General features: G+C 46.8%; 1 protein-coding gene across 2 annotated transcripts; it reads right to left on the bottom strand.

The window, feature by feature from the left end:
* Positions 1-31: 31 nt before the first annotated feature.
* On the bottom strand, positions 32-17,440 carry SPSB1 (splA/ryanodine receptor domain and SOCS box containing 1). Of its 2 annotated transcripts, XM_083375936.1 has the most exons (4): positions 17,196-17,440; positions 5,515-6,288; positions 1,910-2,076; positions 49-89 (listed from the first exon to the last, which is right to left on the bottom strand). In XM_083375936.1, exons 2-3 carry the CDS (start codon positions 6,206-6,208, stop codon positions 1,949-1,951), a joined length of 822 nt encoding a protein of 273 aa, XP_083232062.1. In that variant the 5' UTR covers positions 6,209-6,288; positions 17,196-17,440; the 3' UTR covers positions 49-89; positions 1,910-1,948. The 2 variants fall into 2 exon arrangements, with proteins under 2 accessions (XP_083232061.1, XP_083232062.1); XM_083375935.1 differs by having other exon boundaries at positions 32-2,076.
* Positions 17,441-17,813: the final 373 nt, after the last annotated feature.

The following is a 17,813-nucleotide window of genomic DNA, read 5'->3' as shown; positions in this document are numbered from 1 at the left end:
TGCGAGATTGACAGCCACAGACTTGCACTATTAATACATTTTTATTTTCGTTCTCTTTCGCTTTCATTGGGGTCCTAATCATCTACAATCTACAAAGGGGGAGAGAGGGGGGGGAAACCAGTGAGAGGTTTTTTTTTTAAAAAAAAAATGCACAAGCCAGACACCACAACGAAGTGGATCAAAGGAAGGGGAAATGAAATAGTCAAGATAATAAACAAAAAGGATCGCATACGTGCCTGAATTTCAGTGTTGAGTGGGGGAAACGGGGGCCTGAGGACAATTAAAAATGCTTGGCTATGCGCACATTAAAAAAAAAATCTTTTTTCTGTGCAATTTTAAAGTGTTCCACTTGAAAACGGTTTTGGTTTTATTCCTCGGTTTAAAACAAAACAAAAAAAAGAGAGAGAGGCGCACAAATGTCGCCTCCCAAAACTTACTTTGGCACCAGTTGTGTGCTTAAAACGAAACAAAACACAAAACAAATCAAAACCTCCTAGCCTATTTGTTCCTTCTTCATTTAAAACAAACTAACTACATTTCCTCTCTACAGCAGCATTTCTTAAAAACATCAAGAAAAAACAAAAACAATCCAGCGGTTTTTACATTCAAAACAATGCAAAACGTGTGTGTGTGTACACACACACACACACACACACACACACACACACGTACATACACACGCGCACGCCTATGTATCTATATATTAACATTTCCCCCTCCGAATTAAGAGAAGCCCCATGTACCCACACGCATCAAACAAAAAGAACGCACCCCTGTCGAACAATTTGGTGGAAGGGACAAAACAAAAGCCATCCCCCACCTCCATTTAGGTTAATAAAATACGTGCAAAGTAAATCCCTGGGAAGGCAGTATTGAAGGTAAATGTTTTCCCCTGCTGGCTGGATCAAGGATATTTGCTTAGTTTTAAGATTATCACACATTTTGTGGGGCCATTTTTTTTTTGCCATGCCCGGCCCAAGCCTAGGAAGTGGAAGAAGGTGTTTAGAAGTGATTGCAACCCATTTCAAGATCTGGTTCCTGGTCAGCAACTGACTTTTTAGCCTGGCTAGGTGGGATTTTAGCCTGATTGCAAAGAAGGAACCCATGATGGAACTTGGCTTAGCTGGCTAAACCAGCCCCCACCCCCCACTACAATTTAAGCCCCATTGAGCGCGAATACCTGGCACCCCAATTCCCAGCCAACTGTGCTCACGTAGCCATTCCTCCACCACCCGGCAAGGACGGATGAAGGAAAAGGGTCCTTTCTCGCAGGAGTTTCCCCCCCCCCCCCTTCTACGGGCAGGTTTAGGACAATCCCTCCCTCCCAGCCTTTCCCAAAATGGTCTTTTCACTCCAAATGTTCATTTCAAGTATCTTCTCCAGCAAAAGATGGGAGGTGAGCCATGCCGCAGTGAGGCCGGGCGACTTTGCAGGCGCCAAGGCACGGTGGTGAAGGCGGGATAAAATACGGCCGAGGACCAGGGCGAGAATGGGCACCTCCAGCAGTGGCTTGCTTCGTTTGTCTGAGGCCACCGCCCCATCCTCCCGGGCCAAATCCATTTCCTGCAGCCAGGTTGGGCCGATCGTCCGGTTCTTGCACCTGCGCCACCTCCAAAACGGACGCGGTCGGCCTGGCTCGACAAAACTCTACGGGACCGGCTGGCTACCTTTCACGGTTTGACGGCGAGTGGAAAACTAAACAAGGATGCAGAAAGTTTGGCTGGAACTATCAAGAAAAGGGATCTTTTCCGGAAAAATCCCACTGGGATGTGATCTTGGAAGGAAGATTTCCACCTGTAGCTTGGCCCAGGGATGGAGCGTGGAGCAGGTTTCCGGAAAAATGCACGGGAAAAGGTGAAACCCCCCCCCCCAAAGAGTTTGTCTCAATGAATCCAACACAGTTCACTACCTATAGCAAGAATCTTGTCCTTCCGGTGTCGAGAGGGGGTCATTGGTAAAGAAGGTAATTTTTGAGAGATTTGGGCAAAGGCAGCGTCGCGATCTCACACAGTCGGTTCTTGCCCAAAGCGAGGCGCACCGAACGCCGGGAAAGGTCCATCAGCGGTAAAGGTTCGGCTAAAAAGGGAAAGAGATCCAAAATTAGCACCGTTTGCAGACCTGGAATTAAGTACAGTCCAAATTCAACGAGCCGTTTGACCGCACGGACAGGTCGAGATCTTGCAGTGAGCCCAGCTGTATACCGGATGTAATTTTTTTAAAAAAAGGGACAAAGTTGGTACAGTTCACAGCAAAAACGGCTTTGCGCGTTAAGATTAAGATGGATCGCAGAGGCCAAATTCTTCATTTTAACTTGCTGGAATGAGACCGGCTCCGATCTAGGTCCGTGTTTCTCAATCTCAGCACCTTCAAAAATGTGTGGACTTCAACTCCCAAAATTCCCCAGCCCGGCCTGCAGGAGTCTGGGAGTTGCAGTCCTCACCTGTGGGAGGGGGAATTCTGGGAAATGAAGTCCGCACATTTTAAAGCTGCTGCAATTGAGACGGGCAATTGAGCAGAGTTCTTTCTGGTCTGAGAAATGCTTATTATCTTTTTTTCTTTCTTTCTTAAATTACCCCCAATCCCTCGTCTGCTAGATCCAGAAAAACTCTTAAGGTTGCCAGAGGAAGAATCGGTCGGTCCCCTTTGGCGTCCCAAATCCCCGACTTTCAAAGCGAGTTAAGATGACAGAGATGGAATAAGCTCTTTCTGGCAATTAGCTTTGTCTACAAAAGCTAATTTTGGAAATTAAGCGGAATCAGTGGGGAGGGGGGGGGGAAACCCAGCACAGTTGCATTGTACCAGAGACCAATTTTCACCTCTCCATTCCAGAGGGGAAAAAATCTCATCCTGTTGACTAAGTTTGGCTAAGTCATCCCACTTAAAAGCAGCACCGGCGGGGAAACGTCAGAAATATCGGCAATTAAAACCTCTTTTTGCAATGACTTATTTCTCCCAGCTGCTGTTTCCTCCTCCGGCAGATTTTTTCCAAAATCGGTTGCCAACGCCAAGCCTCAAATCACGCACGCCGACGGCTAAGCCCCGCGGGAGCAGAACACCGGGCGGCATTTCGTGTGTCAGAATTGGGCACCCAACCCAACAGGCCCGAGAGGACGGCCAGCAGTGCCAAAAAGATACTGGCCAACTCAGAAGTTCTGAATTAAGGGTTGGGGGAAAGCCCGCTTGGGAATAATTCACTAACTTTTCTGACTGAAATTCTGCCTTTTTTTAAAAAAAAAAAACCCCACACCTTGACCGGCTTCACTTTGCTACATAGCGTGTACGTTGTCCCTTGGCCTATGAACACAAGGGACCACAAAGTTTCCATTGCTAAGCAAGGCAGTTGTTGAGTTTTGCTGCATTTTTCAACTTTTTTTTTTTTGCCACTTAAGGGAATCACTGAAGTTGTTAAGCAAATCATGCCGTCGTTAAGCGAATCTGGCTTCTTCCATTGACTCTGCTTGCCAGAAGACAGGTGGAGAAGAATAGAATAGAATAGAATAGAATAGAATAGAATAGAATAGAATAGAATAGAATAGAATAGAATAGAATAGAATAGAATAAAAGGAGAATAGAATAGAATAGAATAGAATAGAATAGAATAGAATAGAATAGAATAGAATAGAATAGAATAGAATAAAAGGAAAATAGAATAGAATAGAATAGAATAGAATAGAATAGAATAGAATAGAATGAAAATAGAATAGAATAGAATAGAATAGAATAGAATAGAATAGAATAGAATAGAATAGAATAGAATAGAATAGAATAGAATAGAATACGGAAAGAATAGAATAGAATAGAATAGAATAGAATAGAATAGAATAGAATAGAATAGAATAGAATAGAAGGAAAATAGAATAGAATAGAATAGAATAGAATAGAATAGAATAGAATAGAATAGAATAGAATAGAATAGAATAGAATAGAATAGAAGAACAGAACAGAACAGAATAATGAAATGGAATAGATTAGAATAGAAATAACTTTATTGTCATTTTAAATGTACACTAATCAGCATACATTAAAATGAAATATCGTTGCATTCAGCTTTCAACCTCCGATATAACTAGGTGACCAGCTCAGCAGGCAGCCCTGAATCAGCAGGAAATGCAATGTTTTCCTGCGATTAAATAAATACAAAAACAGGCACTATTAAGTCTGGGAAGGTCTATAAAATCTGCTTGCACCAAATCATCAATCAAGCGATTGATCAACTGATTCCCTGGCACTGCCTTTTAAGAAGCCGGCATCTGGATGCCAATCCCAAGATGCAGACCCACCCACCCACCCCAATCGCCAAATTCTCTTTTCCCAGTGTTTCCCCCCCTTGGGAGACAGGAAATCTTTTTCCCCGATCCAGGAGTTGGAGAAAACCCAGGCTGTTCCACTTTCCTTGCCAAAAATAAAAATAAAAATAAACCCCCGTTTGCAAGGATAATAAATCCCAACTTGGGTTGCTAAGCCAGCTGAAACCCACCAAGCACCGAGCAAAATTGTGCCACACACCAGGAATCAAAGGAGAGGCACGGGAGAGGCAGACAAATGCAAAACACACACACACACACACACACAAACAAACAAACCAGGCAGATTCTGGAGAATTATGACTCAGCAACTAAGTCTTAAAACTCTTTTGTCATTGACAGGAATTTAGCTGTCTGGTTGCAGATAAGCCAACAGGCCCACCGGCTGCCCTATATATATAGGGCAGCTGGTGGTATATATATATATATATATATATGTTTCAAATGTTAACTATTTAGATTACCTTGCTAGGCCCCAAACATGGGGCAAATCTTTATTTCCTGTTTTCAGCCTATCTTGAAGGCTATCGAACAGGCAGTAGTCACACCGGACAATTCATATATTTGTGTAAATTACTAACAAAGAATTAAAGGGAAACTGAGATGCATTTCTGACTCATTAGTCGTCCTCAGCCAGCTTTACCCTTCTGAGATTCGAACCAGGGCTGATTGTATATATGAGGCAGTGTTATTTGCCTCTAAGCCACAAGGTCTCTCTCGCTCTGTTAGCTTTTTTTCTGCAAGGGAAGATATGTTTTTCTGCAAGGGAAGATATGTTTTTCTGCAAGGGAAGATATGTTTCAAATGTTAACTATTTAGATTTATTTTTTATATATTTATTTTTTAAATATATTTATTTTTTTAAACGTCTCCTCACCCAAAAATAAATAAAAAATACCACCAATGGCAGGATTTTAAGATTTCGATTTTAAACTTGAAAATTTCAATCCATTTATTTGCTCCGTTTCCCTCTTCTCCGCAAAACCGGCTTCTCTTCTCGGCTGAAAATGGGTTTGCAACGAACACCCCCCCCCACCCCACCCCCAAAAAAGCACCAGGAAGCCAGAAAAATCAACCCAGCATCCCTTACAGAGGGTTGTAAAGCACTGTGAAGCGGTCTGTAAGTCCCAAGCGTCATTGCTGCTATTGCTAATGATCCCGTACCGGAGGCCCAATTAGCACCAGGTGCCACGCAAAGGAAGAGACTTACGGTCGAGGCCGTTCAAGTATCGCATCTGGATTTCACAGTGGCCCCAGACGGCGCTCACCACGGGGTGCAATTTTTTCCCTTTCAGCCCCCGAAAGGCCACACCCATGTACTGTCCGTCCACGATGAAGCTCAGGGTCCCTTCGTCCATATCCAGCACCACCAAGAACGAATCCGGCACAATGAAAGTCTCGTCGGCCTCCAGAAAAGCCGGGTAGGTCTTGCTGGCCTGGTTTTTCCCGTCGTGGTAGAGCCGGTTACGCCCCAGATCCCAGCCCCAGGACTCGAGGTTGTTCCCGATCAGGGTGGTGTAGCCCACCGAGTGCAGCGGGGCCTCGGCGGTGGCCACGCCCACCACGGCGTGGGTCCCCCGCTGCCTCATCGCCCAGGTAATCTGCCAGACGTGGAGCCCGCGGGTGTAGCCCACTTTGCCCCGGATGGCGTCGGTACTCTGGGCCACCGGATGCCGGTGGAAAGTCAACTTATTGTCCTCTTTCACGAAGACGTTGAGCGAGCGGTCGTCATCGTTCCACGAATGGAGCAGCTGGACCTCGTAGGAGACGGACGGCATGTCCAGCAGCAGGTCCAGCCGAGGCGGCTTGCTGTAGTTCAGCCCTTGCAGCTCCTGCTTCAGCGGCCGGCACACCGGATCCCGCATGTCCACCGTTTTGATCCCCCCTGTCACTTTTTGCCCCATGATTTCAAGGACCAGGGCTGGGCGACGGTCATCCGGCGAGACCTCGCTCAGACGCGGCGGCCGGCAGCAGTCAACAGCACCTAATTGGGTGGAAAGAAAAACAAGGAATGGTTAAACATTAAAACAGGTGGCTTTGTGAGGACAGAGGCTCGGGGGTGGCAGAACCACTGGGGGGGGGCAGCCAAGGAGGACAGATTTCCCCCCCCCTCCAACACACCGATCCTGGGATGAAAAGGAGAAGACAACAGGCCCTTAACAGAATAGAACATCTGGCCCCAGAATCCATCGGAAGCCTCCAGATGTTCCGAGGTGAATGCCATTCCCTGCCACGTTCCAAAGTTTATTTATTTATTTTTTATTTAGATTGATATACCGCCCTTTCCCGAAGGACTCAGGGCGGTTTACAGGATATTTAAAAGAAAATCAATACAAAAGTTAAAACAAATTAAAAAAAAAAGATTAAATGAAACCCTGAGAAAAATAAATAAAAACCCAGTTAAAATTAAAAATTAAACAATTCTCAGCCTGGGCCAGAGAGCTCGAAGAGCCAGGTCTTCAGGTCCCGGCGGAAGGAACGGAGGTCGGGGGCGGTCCTAAGTTCTGCACTCATCACGTCGGGAAGAGGAAAGGGAAAGAGAGAAGGCTCTGGACTATGAGCCCCATCATCCCCTCCCAGGGGGACGGAGAAGGATGGCTTTCAACTGGGGGGGGAGATCCAAACTGGAGGAAGCCCCTCCCCCTTCTTTCCACGATTCCCACTTTCGTCTGGAGATGTGGTTCCATCTCCCCGTGCCACATTCTTGTACCGTGAGACGTTTATACTGGCTCCCACTAAGATGCACTCTGCACATGCTTAAATACCTCTGGGAAGCAGATATATTTTGAGAGGTTTTTTTTTTCCCCGACGAGAAGCGAGCGTTTATTAGTACTGCTTTACAAAGCCTCGCTACATCCGGTTTTGGTCAACCGTATTATAAAAAAAAGATGCTGAGATTCTGGAAAGAGGGCAAGAAAAAAGTAACGAAGATCATCAGTAGGAGCCTGGAGGCTAAAAGGTAAATAGCACTTGCAGGAATTGGGTATGAGTTTTAGGAAAAGAAGGATTAGGGGGGGGGTGACATGACAGCACTGTCCCAATGTTTGAGGGGCTGCCACAAAGAAAAGGGGATCGACCGATTCTCCAAAGCAACAGAAGGAGCAACGGATGGAAACTCATCAAGGAGAGAAGCAACCTAGAACTAAGGAGGAATTTCCTGACACTGACAACAATTAATCCGTGGAACGGCTTTTGTGGCTGCTCCATCCCTGGAGGCTTTTAAGAAGAGGCTGGACAGCCATTTGTCTGGAATGGGGTAGGGTCTCCTGCTTGCGCATTGGGTTGGACTAGAAGACCTCCAAGGTCCCTTTCCACTCCGTTATTCAACCCAGTCCCGTTGAGTAAATTTGCTTTCTAAGAAACATGTTTTTAAAAAGCGTCTCCTGGGATAAATGCCCACTGAAGTCCTGCCAGCCGCACACCGGTTAGTCATGGAAAAAACACACACACACACATAAAAAGAAAGAAAAACCTGGGGTGTGAATAAGGTTCTATGTTAAGGCTTACGCAAAACACACACACACACACACACACACACACACACACACACACACGAGATGTGTGTCTATAAAATCCAAGGGTGGAAAAAGTACGCTGCGGGAGCAAACGGACAACGGCTAATTTAATCCCGTGCAAGGGCATCAGTGCAGCAATCGGAAGATATTTAATCATTTATATTAAATATAAATATATATATATATTTCCCAGATCACACATTTCCGCCCCCCCTAGGTTTAATCTTTTAAAGTTTTCAAAAGGCCAAGATTGGATGAATCCAGACGCACTTTTTAAATAGCCTTACACGGCATTGGAGGGATTAGATTATGAAAACGTAGCTAGTCCTCCATTTATAATAGTTCATTTAATGACCATCCAGAGTTACCAAAAGCGAGTTATATGACGGTTTTTCACACTGATGACCGTTGCTGCGTCCTCATGGTCACGTGACCAAACTTCAAGTCGCTCGGCAGCTGACTCGTATTTATGACTGTCGCAGCGTCCCGACAAGGTCACGTGACCCCCCCTTTTTTTGCGAACTTCTGACAATCCAAGTCAATGGGAAAGCTGGATTCACTGCATTACTAAGTTAACCATGGCTTCATTTAACCACAGTGCCCATGGCTTCATTTAACCACGGTGCCCGGAAAGCTTGTAAAATGGGGGCATTACGTTAGTAACACGATCGTTAAGGGAAGCCGGCTTCTCCGTGGACTTTCGGTTGTCAGAAGGTCGCGAAAGGGACACCACCACCCCTCGGGATGCTGCAACCGTCCTAAGCACGAGTCGGTTGCCAAGCCTCCCGAATTTTGAGTATGTGGCCGCTGGGGCTGCTGCAACGTGAGTGTGAAAAATGGTGCTAAGTCACTTATTGTTGTAAGTCGAGGACTATCTGTATATTGTCACAAAGTACACAGCGATAACAACTCCTTTGCAGCAAGATGTTTTGAGCGAGAACGCGCGAGCAACGAATGTAAAAAAAAATGACAAACTAAGTCATACAAAGGGGACGCGGTGGCTCAGTGGGTTAGGACGCTGAGCTTGTCGATCAGAAGGTCGGCAGTTTGGCGGGTCAAATCCCAAGTGCCGCGTAACAGAGCGAGCGCCTGTTACTCGTCCCAGCTTCTGCCAACCTAGCAGTTCGAAAGCACGTAAAAACGCAAGTAGAAAAATAGGGACCGCTCCGGTGGGAAGGGAACAGCGTTCCGTGCGCCTTTGGCGTCTAGTCATGCCGGCCACATGACCACGGAGACGTCCTCGGACAAGCGCTGGCTCTTTGGGTTTGAAACGGAGATGAGCACCGGCCCCTAGAGTCGGAAACGACTAGCACGCGTGTGCGCGGGAACCTTTACCTTTACCTTAAGTCATGCAAAAGCAAACTTTGTTTTTCAAAGCCCAAGAAAGAGGGAAAAAATTCTTTCCTACTCTAGTCGTGCTGGAAAGACAAATGACAGAATTTGGGGGGGGGGCAGCCCCAGCCCAATTCAAATCTCCAGGCTGTCCTTCCCCTACACCCCAAAAAGATTAGGCAACATTTGCTTTCTACACGCGGGGAAGGCCCACCAGAAACGCTGCGGGCTGAAAACGAAATCTGGCACAGGAAAGGAAAAAACGCCACTTGGTCTTCCTATATTCAGAACAGGCTGTTCTTCGGAAGATGGAAAAAATAAAAAAAATAAAAATAAAAGACTAGAACGGTCAGGAAAAAGTGCCCTGGGTTTATTACATAACTGAGCCTTTTGCAAGCTGCGTTTCCGCTAACAGAAATGCAGAATTGTTGATTCAGAGGGGACAGATAGGCAAATTCCCCCTCGATGCTGGCTTCTCTCATAACCGGGTTTCCTCATAGCTAAGCCTGACTGAAGCAAGCCAGGACCGGCTTTTGGCTCCCACCGAGATAGCCAAGCCACGCATTCTCGGTGACCAAGCGGTTAAAACCTCGGTTACTGCAGATCCCGTCGTCGGCATTCCCAAATAAAGCTTCGGCTTGGTCCATCCAGAGCTGCTCCTCCCGTCTTGTGGCGGGGAGTTCCACCGGCCTTACGTGGCGCGACATTTTTTCAGTGGCTGGGGAAGCCAAGCGAGGAGAGGGTTAACGGCTGCTGAATCAGGCTGACTCACGGGCTGGTTATTTAATTCCCCGGGCAAAGCTTTGGGAAGATGCTTCAGGTCTGTTTCTCACACTCCCCGACGACGTGCCCAAGCCGCTTCCTTCCAGCAGCCCAGATCCAAATAATTATAACCAGCCAGCATAACATCACCGATAATCAATGTTTTTAAGGATGATCTGGCAATAGCTTCCTTGAAAGGGCGGGGGCCTTCGGAGGCAGCCCGGAGGAACAAAACAAAGGTGTGTGTGTGTCTGTGTCACACTCAGCAGGTGAGCGTGCCAAACCCACCTGGCTTATATCACTTTGAGCTTGGGATTGAAAATAACAGGTAGTTCTCAATTTACAACCACAACAAAGATCTCGGAACAAACTAGCTCCTTGCAACTGAGACATTTGAACAGGATTTAAAAAATAAATAAATAAATCACACTTTAATTCCTTGCCAGGATACCTCCCAAATTCCACTGAAAATTTAAAAAAACGCACAGGCTTCTGTTCGGGACTGGCACGACAAGCTTCAGCATCCAGTAGCCCAAGAGCCCAGAATTGCCGTAAAATTAACCCTCCCAAACAGAGTTCGATTAATCCAAGATTATCGGCAACAAATTCACAAAGGTTTTTTGGGCACTAGCCTCTTCCAGTAAAAAGCCAAACTGAAGGGTGTATCCGAGAAACAACATTTAATATATCGGTGCTTTTTCTGTTGATAAAGACAGTTCCCGCTCTGGTTCAGGAGATTTCCTGGTGGCCTCCCATCCGCGCACTGACCAAATCCACTCCTGGACTCGCTAAGCCCAATAAAAAAGGTGGGTGGGCTCCAATCCTTCCTTTTGCTAATTTATTTCCAAATGTTATTTTTTCATTCCTGGCATTCACATCTCCTTTCTCCTGCCTGAATTTTAGGCACATCGGGCCTCCCAGCTGCACACCCATAGGCATCATCCCTGGCCAGATGTCGCACTACAACTCCCAAGAGACCCTGCCAGTGGCAAAGAATGCTGGGAAATGTAGGCCAGCCCCTTCCGCAGCCACCAAGCCCCTTCCTCCTTTCCAGATCTCATCATCAGTCCCTGCTAATTTTAACCTTCCCTGAACTGATCAATTTGCGACGGATTAGAAATACACCCTCTAGTTTTTTTTAAAATCCCGGGGTAAGCAGCACCTCAAAACCAGCTTTTAAATCATTGACTTAACAGATAGCCCAGGATGGTTCCCCAGCCACAAAGCGAAGACTAATCGTGGGCTGGCTAAGGAATTCTGGGAATTGAAGTCCACAGCTCTTCCAAGTCGCAAAATTGAGAAAACGCAGCGTAAAACAGGGGTGGGGGACCCTTTTATGACTCGTGGACTTCAACTCCCAGAATCCCTGAGCCAGCAGCCATGGTTCAGGAACTCTGGGAGTTGAAGTCCACAAGTCATAAAAGGGTCCACAGGCCCCCACTTCCCCCCAAACCTCAAGTGGTTGAACCGGATAATGTCCTAATTATTACCTCTCATTCTGCCCCCTTTTTTTTCTTTTTATTATGCAGCAATGCAGCCGGACGCCTTAGATAATTAATGGGATGCCAACACTCAAAACCACATGGACAGGAGCGCCACTAATAATTATTATGATTTCCGATATTGGCTTCTCGTTTCTCAGCCAGACCGTGGCGTTTGCCTGCCCGTTCCTCCACCACACACACACAGGTGTGCGCCTTCTCGTGGCTGGACTCGCTCACGGAGATCCTGGAAGCCGTGGGAAGCTACGGCTTGCTTCCCCGTTGGCCAACTCGCGGTAAGCGTGCAAAAGGCCGCCACACCGCCGGCCCCTCGCTCTGCACCCTAGCGCACGGTCCTCAAACCCTGTTGCAGGACAGGTGTGTGGATGTGTCGTCAAACCTGATTTTTTGGCAGGCGTGTGCGTTCCGTGTCTGGTGGTTTTCCTGAATATCCTATGTTAAAAATTACACACATTTCGGCAGCCCTGGTTTAACAGCTGCAATGGTCGCGACTTGCAAATGGCCACCTTTTCCAGTCGCTAAATGAACTGTACTTAGCAACCGCTTCATTTAACAACCAAGTTGATGGTCTCAACTGTGTCACTAAATGAGGAATACACACACACACACACACACACACACACACAGAGAGAGGGGGGGGGAAGAGAGAGAGAGAGAGAGACTGTATTTTTTTCAACACAGTAAAATGTACATAAGAGAAAAAGAAAAAAAAATGTTCTGCCCTCCTTTCTAGAGAATAATTCTTTCCCCATCTTTTTTTGGTCCTTTTTAATCTCCAAATTATCGTTTCAATCTACTCTCTTCTTTCAACATCAACAATTCCACCCCCCACCTTTAAACTCAAAGCTGAACCTGGCAGCTTAACCACAAGAGTTCAGTTACATAATAAAAGAAAAGGTGTTTGCATGTCAAAAGCGGCCTTTCAACCCGGTTTAGTTGCATTTTAAAAAAAGGCACCAGTTATGTCACCCTCGCCAAAAGGATGCAGAAGAAAATTTGGACTTAAATCAAAGGCATCCCAGTCAACCAACACTCCAAGCAGTGATTTGGGGAGGAAGCCGAATAGAAGCATCTTGGTTTAATCTCCACCTGCGTCGAACCGAGTTTGGGCTCTTGTTCTGAGCAAGCCAGCTCTCTGGGCACAGTTACGTACCCCCAAGGATTCAAATGTTAACACCCCGCCCTCCAAAGCAAATGCTTATACCCTGTCTGGCTATGTAGGTCAAAACGAAGTTTCTAGTCCTTAGTATGTTTCTTATTCAATTTTTCCCCCCCTCCCAAAAAAAGTCTGTCAGAAGACTCAAAAGTTGTCTGGATGGGTCTCTAAGATTCTCAGGCATTTCAGAAACAAATGGATGCAAACTTTTAAGTGGGATAGACTGCACAGAAAGAGGAGGGTTGCCATCCCAATGAGTATATGGTTTCCTGCTTGAGGGGTGGGCGGGTTGGACTAGACGACCTCCCAAGTGCCTTCAAACTCTTTTATTATTTCTACAATTTATTCTCCGCTTCTTATTGTCAATGTTGCATTTCAAACCCAGGCTGCCTTTTTCTTACGCTCAAAGTGTGCGTGTGTGTGTGTGGGGGGGGGGGGGAAATTGCAGGCTGAATTTTGCTTGCAAAAGCAGGAGGATCGCCCTCTCCGTTGTTTTGTTTGTTTTTCAGTCAAGCGGCTAGTCCTTAGTTGACTGCAAAGGGAATGAGTTTTTGCAAAAAAAAAAAAAACAACGCCTGGCGGAACTTCCTGTTTGGGGTGGAGCTCCACTTCTCCCCCATTCACAAAAAAAAAAAGAGGAAGCCGGGGGCTGTATGGAAGAAGCACCCTCCAGATTCCTAACCAAGGTTTTTTTTTTTAAAATCATTCGTTCACCTTCATCTTTCAAACATGGCCAAAGACACCCAGTCAAGTGCCTAGGAAATTTCTGCCTCCCATTAGATAACAACCTTATGCTAATCGAGTTTTTCCTCAACCCAGTGATTTCCAAAGGCTGCCTTCCCACATTCCTGTTTATATCCTGACTTATTCGTCATCCAAAGGGAGTGGAATCCCCATGGATTTTTTTTAGAGAAGAATCCGCCTGCTTTGCATGCAGAATTAATGCAGAATCGCAACCATAAAGTCAACAATAACGCTGGCAAATACACAGCACGGAGTTCAACGGAGGACGGCTTTGGGGTGGCTAAAAAGCTTTCCGCAAGTTTCCTAGTTTAAAGGTTACCCTCTCCCATCCCACCTAGGTTCACCATTTTACACCCAACCACGGTTGCTAAAATCAGCTAGGATAGGGGGTCTTCAAAACTTGGCCCTTTGATGACTTGTGGACTTCCGCTGCAAGCCACCATTCCTAGGTTTACTCCTCAGATTCATTCAGGCTTGGTAATCCAGCCCACGTGTTCCCATTTAAATCAGGCTGGCATTCCAGCTAAAGGGCAAGATTTTGATTTTCCAGCTTGCTTTCGGGCAGGTGACCATCTGTTTGGGGGCGGAAAGGCCTGGGGCAGGGTGCAAATTACTTCTGGCTGCCAAACAGACCACGGAAACCCCCAAACCAACTACGCCAACAGCTATGCCACCTCCCAAAGCAAAAAGAAAAGAAGAAAAAATAGCAAGCGCTCAGGCGCTATTAAAAAAAAATAAAATTGCATAACCATGTTTTGATGTTATCCAACTTAACAGCAAACAGTTGAGAAAGGAAGACGACAGCAAAAAGTGGGAAAGGAGGGAAATAGCCAAATCGAATCAAAATCAATTAATAATAAGTTGGAAGGGACCTTGGAGGTCATCTAGTCCAACCCCCTGCTAAGGCAGGAAATTATTGGAACTTAAGCAAAAAAAAAAAAAGAGTAAAATCAGCTCGGAGGGAAGAATCTCCTTGCCTGCCTGCCTAAATTTCGATTTTCGGCTGAAATTCCACCGGGTTGAACCTCAAAGGCCTGCATTATTAGTCCGCTAAAATTAAAATATTTGATTCTTCCACGGAAGCTGCAACCAGGGCAAACAGTGTAATAAAAACAATTGTGTGGGTTGCCAGATTTCAAGACTTCCTTTGTTTTTTAAAAAAACAAACAAAACAAAATTATAGTTGATACATAGTCAATAAATCGGGACGCCTGGCTTAAAAATTGCACCACTTAGTGGATTATGACCAGGTTTCCCAACCTTGGCAACTTGGAGTACACCTCCCAGAATTCCCCAGCCAACATGGGGAATCCTGGGAATTGTAGTCACACGCCTTCAAATTGTCAAGGTTGAGAAACCCTGCATTAGGGTGTCTACCAAATGCAATTTAGGCCACAAATAGGTCTTTTTTCTACTGGACTTTGAAGCTGTTTAACTACTACACCAATAATATTTATTGTTTTCTAGATCTGTTCATTGCACAGAGATCCAGCGGCATTTATCCCCTTTGGTTCCCCAACAGGCAAGTCCTAGAAAATAACCTAGCAAAGGCCACATAGTCCCTAAACTAGAGTTTTTATCCACCCCAAACCAGAGTGCGTTATTTGCCAACCTGGATTTGCAGGATATTTTGCCAGCCCATCCTCTGCAAAGAAACTGGGCATTTAAACGCATGTTTCGGTTCTAAAAGGAGATCGTCCACACCCTGCGTGGCAACATTCCAGTTGCCTTGAGCTGCAGGACTGCAGCCCCCATCATTCCCTGCCACCCAATGTCCTCTTGAGGACACAGCTTAGTTCTGCAGCATGGAGATCAAATCCACCCTTCATTTCCCCAGCTCCTATCAAACAGGATAGAAGCCAGCCCAGGGCAGAGGCTCATACCTCAGAGAATGTGACTGCAGCCAATGATGGCTTGCATAGCTGCGTTTGTAAACCATGGCTTAGCATGCTTCAGGAACTAACTTAATTCAGAGTTTCTTGTTGATAAACATTGGTGGTTCCTGACCTATATTTCAAATCCTTCTTTGCTTATGAAGAGGGCAGTTTTCTTCCATCTGTAGGAACACGCAGAGGAGAATCCCACTGGCTGGGAATGAGGGGAACTGTAGTATACAAGGGAATCCAGCAAAAGACAGGCATATAAATGTAATAACTTGAAAGAAAAAAAACTACTTGTATAAATCCCACCCATCGTAAAAAATATAAGAAATTAGAAAATATTTGGAACTCAAAAACACGTTTTAAAATAGAAGTCAGGTTTGGTCATCACAGCAAACCATTGTCGGAGAAGCAGATCTGGCTAGATTTAAAACACACAAACACACACACAGAGTTTCTGAATAGGTGACAATCAGTGGGGCCCACCCATCACACAAAGCCACGGCTTCTTTTCAGTCATCATTTGACAAATAAGCCAAGATAGGCTCCCAGCTGTTTTTCAACATGGTTTATTGAATAAATCATAATGAATATGCTCCCAAATTAGCAAGTAGCTCCGCAAGCTTCACATTTAAAGATACAAAGTGTTTGTACTTTGCCTTTCTAAAACAAAAAGTCTGTAGTGGCCTACCTTACAAGGTTATTGTACTGGACAAGGCAAGCTGCTATAAATCAGCTGGCCAAGCCGTGACAAATATGGGTGAGGCTGGTTTAAATGGCCGGCCTGCTACTTCCTATCTTAGTCACTGATATATTTATGCAGCCCTGAAAAAGCTAATTATTAGCAGAAACTGTGCTCGTACCTTAAACGGGTACCAGCTCAATTTCAAACATTCAGTGTGTTTAAAAATGTCTGAATGGCTTTGAAATACTCCCTTAACAGTCCCAGCGGGAACTCAACCAGAGGTTGCAACAGGCAAGTTTCGAACTCTCTTCTTCGCCAATAAGGCAAGCGAGCTTTTCGCTCAACAAACAGCAAGAAATCTGGCTGTTTTCAAAGGCCCTAAAACGCGCTCGCCGCAAAAGAAAGGGGAGTTTTAGCTCGCCCGTTCTTAAAAAGTTTCCAGAGCCCAAGTGTGGAATTTGTGCAGAATTTGCAAACCGCTGCACCTCTGCACAATATCTCTTCTCCATCCCTGGATTAGCACAACCCGCAATCCCAAGTCAGGGAGATCGCAAGCCTGGCTGGCTTTAGCCCCTACGGTTTGTTCCTCCTCTGGCTTAGGGTCCCATGGTTGTGTGAACCCTAGATGGAGTTAACTTTGTAATATCACACATTTCCTCCTCCCCCACCCACACACACACACACACCATCATGCCACCCCTAACAGTGTGCAGGTGAAAACCAGAAAGATGCGCCGCTGATTCAAACCTGGGAAAAACATTCCAAGGTTTTGGGAACGGGGCAGAAGCGCTCCCCCCCTCCCCCATAGGCCTACCTTGCAAGGTTGGCAGGCCTCGCCCTCTTCTACCCCCCCCCCTCCCCGCCGTGGAGCGTCATTTGTGGGAATGCGCTTTCAATGCGGTGCCAAAGCGAAGTAAGCGCGCAGCTCAGTCGCTCCCCGCAAGAGATCACTGATCCCCTCCAGGGTGACTAGAATAGGAGCTGGAAGGGATCTTGGAGGTCTTCTAGTCCAGCCCTCTGCTCAAGCAGGAGAACCTACACAATCTCAGATTGGGGGTGGGTGGGGGAAAGAAATTGTTGATTGCTAATTGTTAATTCATCCCCCCTCCTCGCCAGATCTCCTCCTCCTCCCCACCACCCCACCCCTACTCACAAGATCACCCCTTCCCCAATGCTCCCCCCCCCGCAAAACGAGATGACTCTCTCTCTCTCTCTCTCTCTCTCTCTCCCCACAACCCAACTTAATCCGGATCAGAGTGAGAGAGAAGGCTGCAAAGCGAAGTGGAGCCCCCGGGAGTTGTTTTTTTTTGCTCACCTCCGCGCCAGCTGCATTACCCTCCTCTCCGGCCGCCTTCACCGGCCTCGGGCCCGACGCGCGGAAGATGTAATCCCGAACGCGCGACGCGCGAGTCGTGAGAACGCGGCGGCGGCTACAGCTGATCGGCCCCGCGGCTCGCCCGCAGGCCGGAGTCCGCCGCGGGGGCGCCGAGCGCTCTAATAGCGGCGCGTCGCATCACATGAGCCTTGAACACGCCCCGCCCGGGCTCCGCTCCTCCTCTTAAGGGCGACCGGGTGAAACACGCACACACACACGCACGCACATGCACAAACACACACCTGAGCACCCCCCGCCTGCAAAGCACACACACACACACACACACACACACAGCCCTGCGCATCACTTGCCTGCAAAGCACACACAGGGACAGGGACAGGGACAGGGAGAGGGGGAGAGAGAGAGAGAGAGAGGGAGAGAGAGAGAGAGAGAGAGAGAGAGAGAGAGAGAGAGAGAGAGAGAGAGAGAGAAGACAACACACACACACACACACAAAGCCCTACGCATCCCCTGCCTGCAAAGGGACAGGGACAGGGAGAGAGAGAGAGAGAGAGAGAGAGAGAGGGAGAGAGGGAGAGAGGGAGAGGGGGAGAGAAG

The sequence above is a fragment of the Vipera ursinii genome, assembly GCF_947247035.1.
Source record: "Vipera ursinii genome assembly, chromosome: 17".
NCBI classification, from domain to species: domain Eukaryota; kingdom Metazoa; phylum Chordata; class Lepidosauria; order Squamata; family Viperidae; genus Vipera; species Vipera ursinii.
Note: the sequence above shows the minus strand (reverse complement) of the source record. Positions and strands in the feature narration are given on the sequence as shown.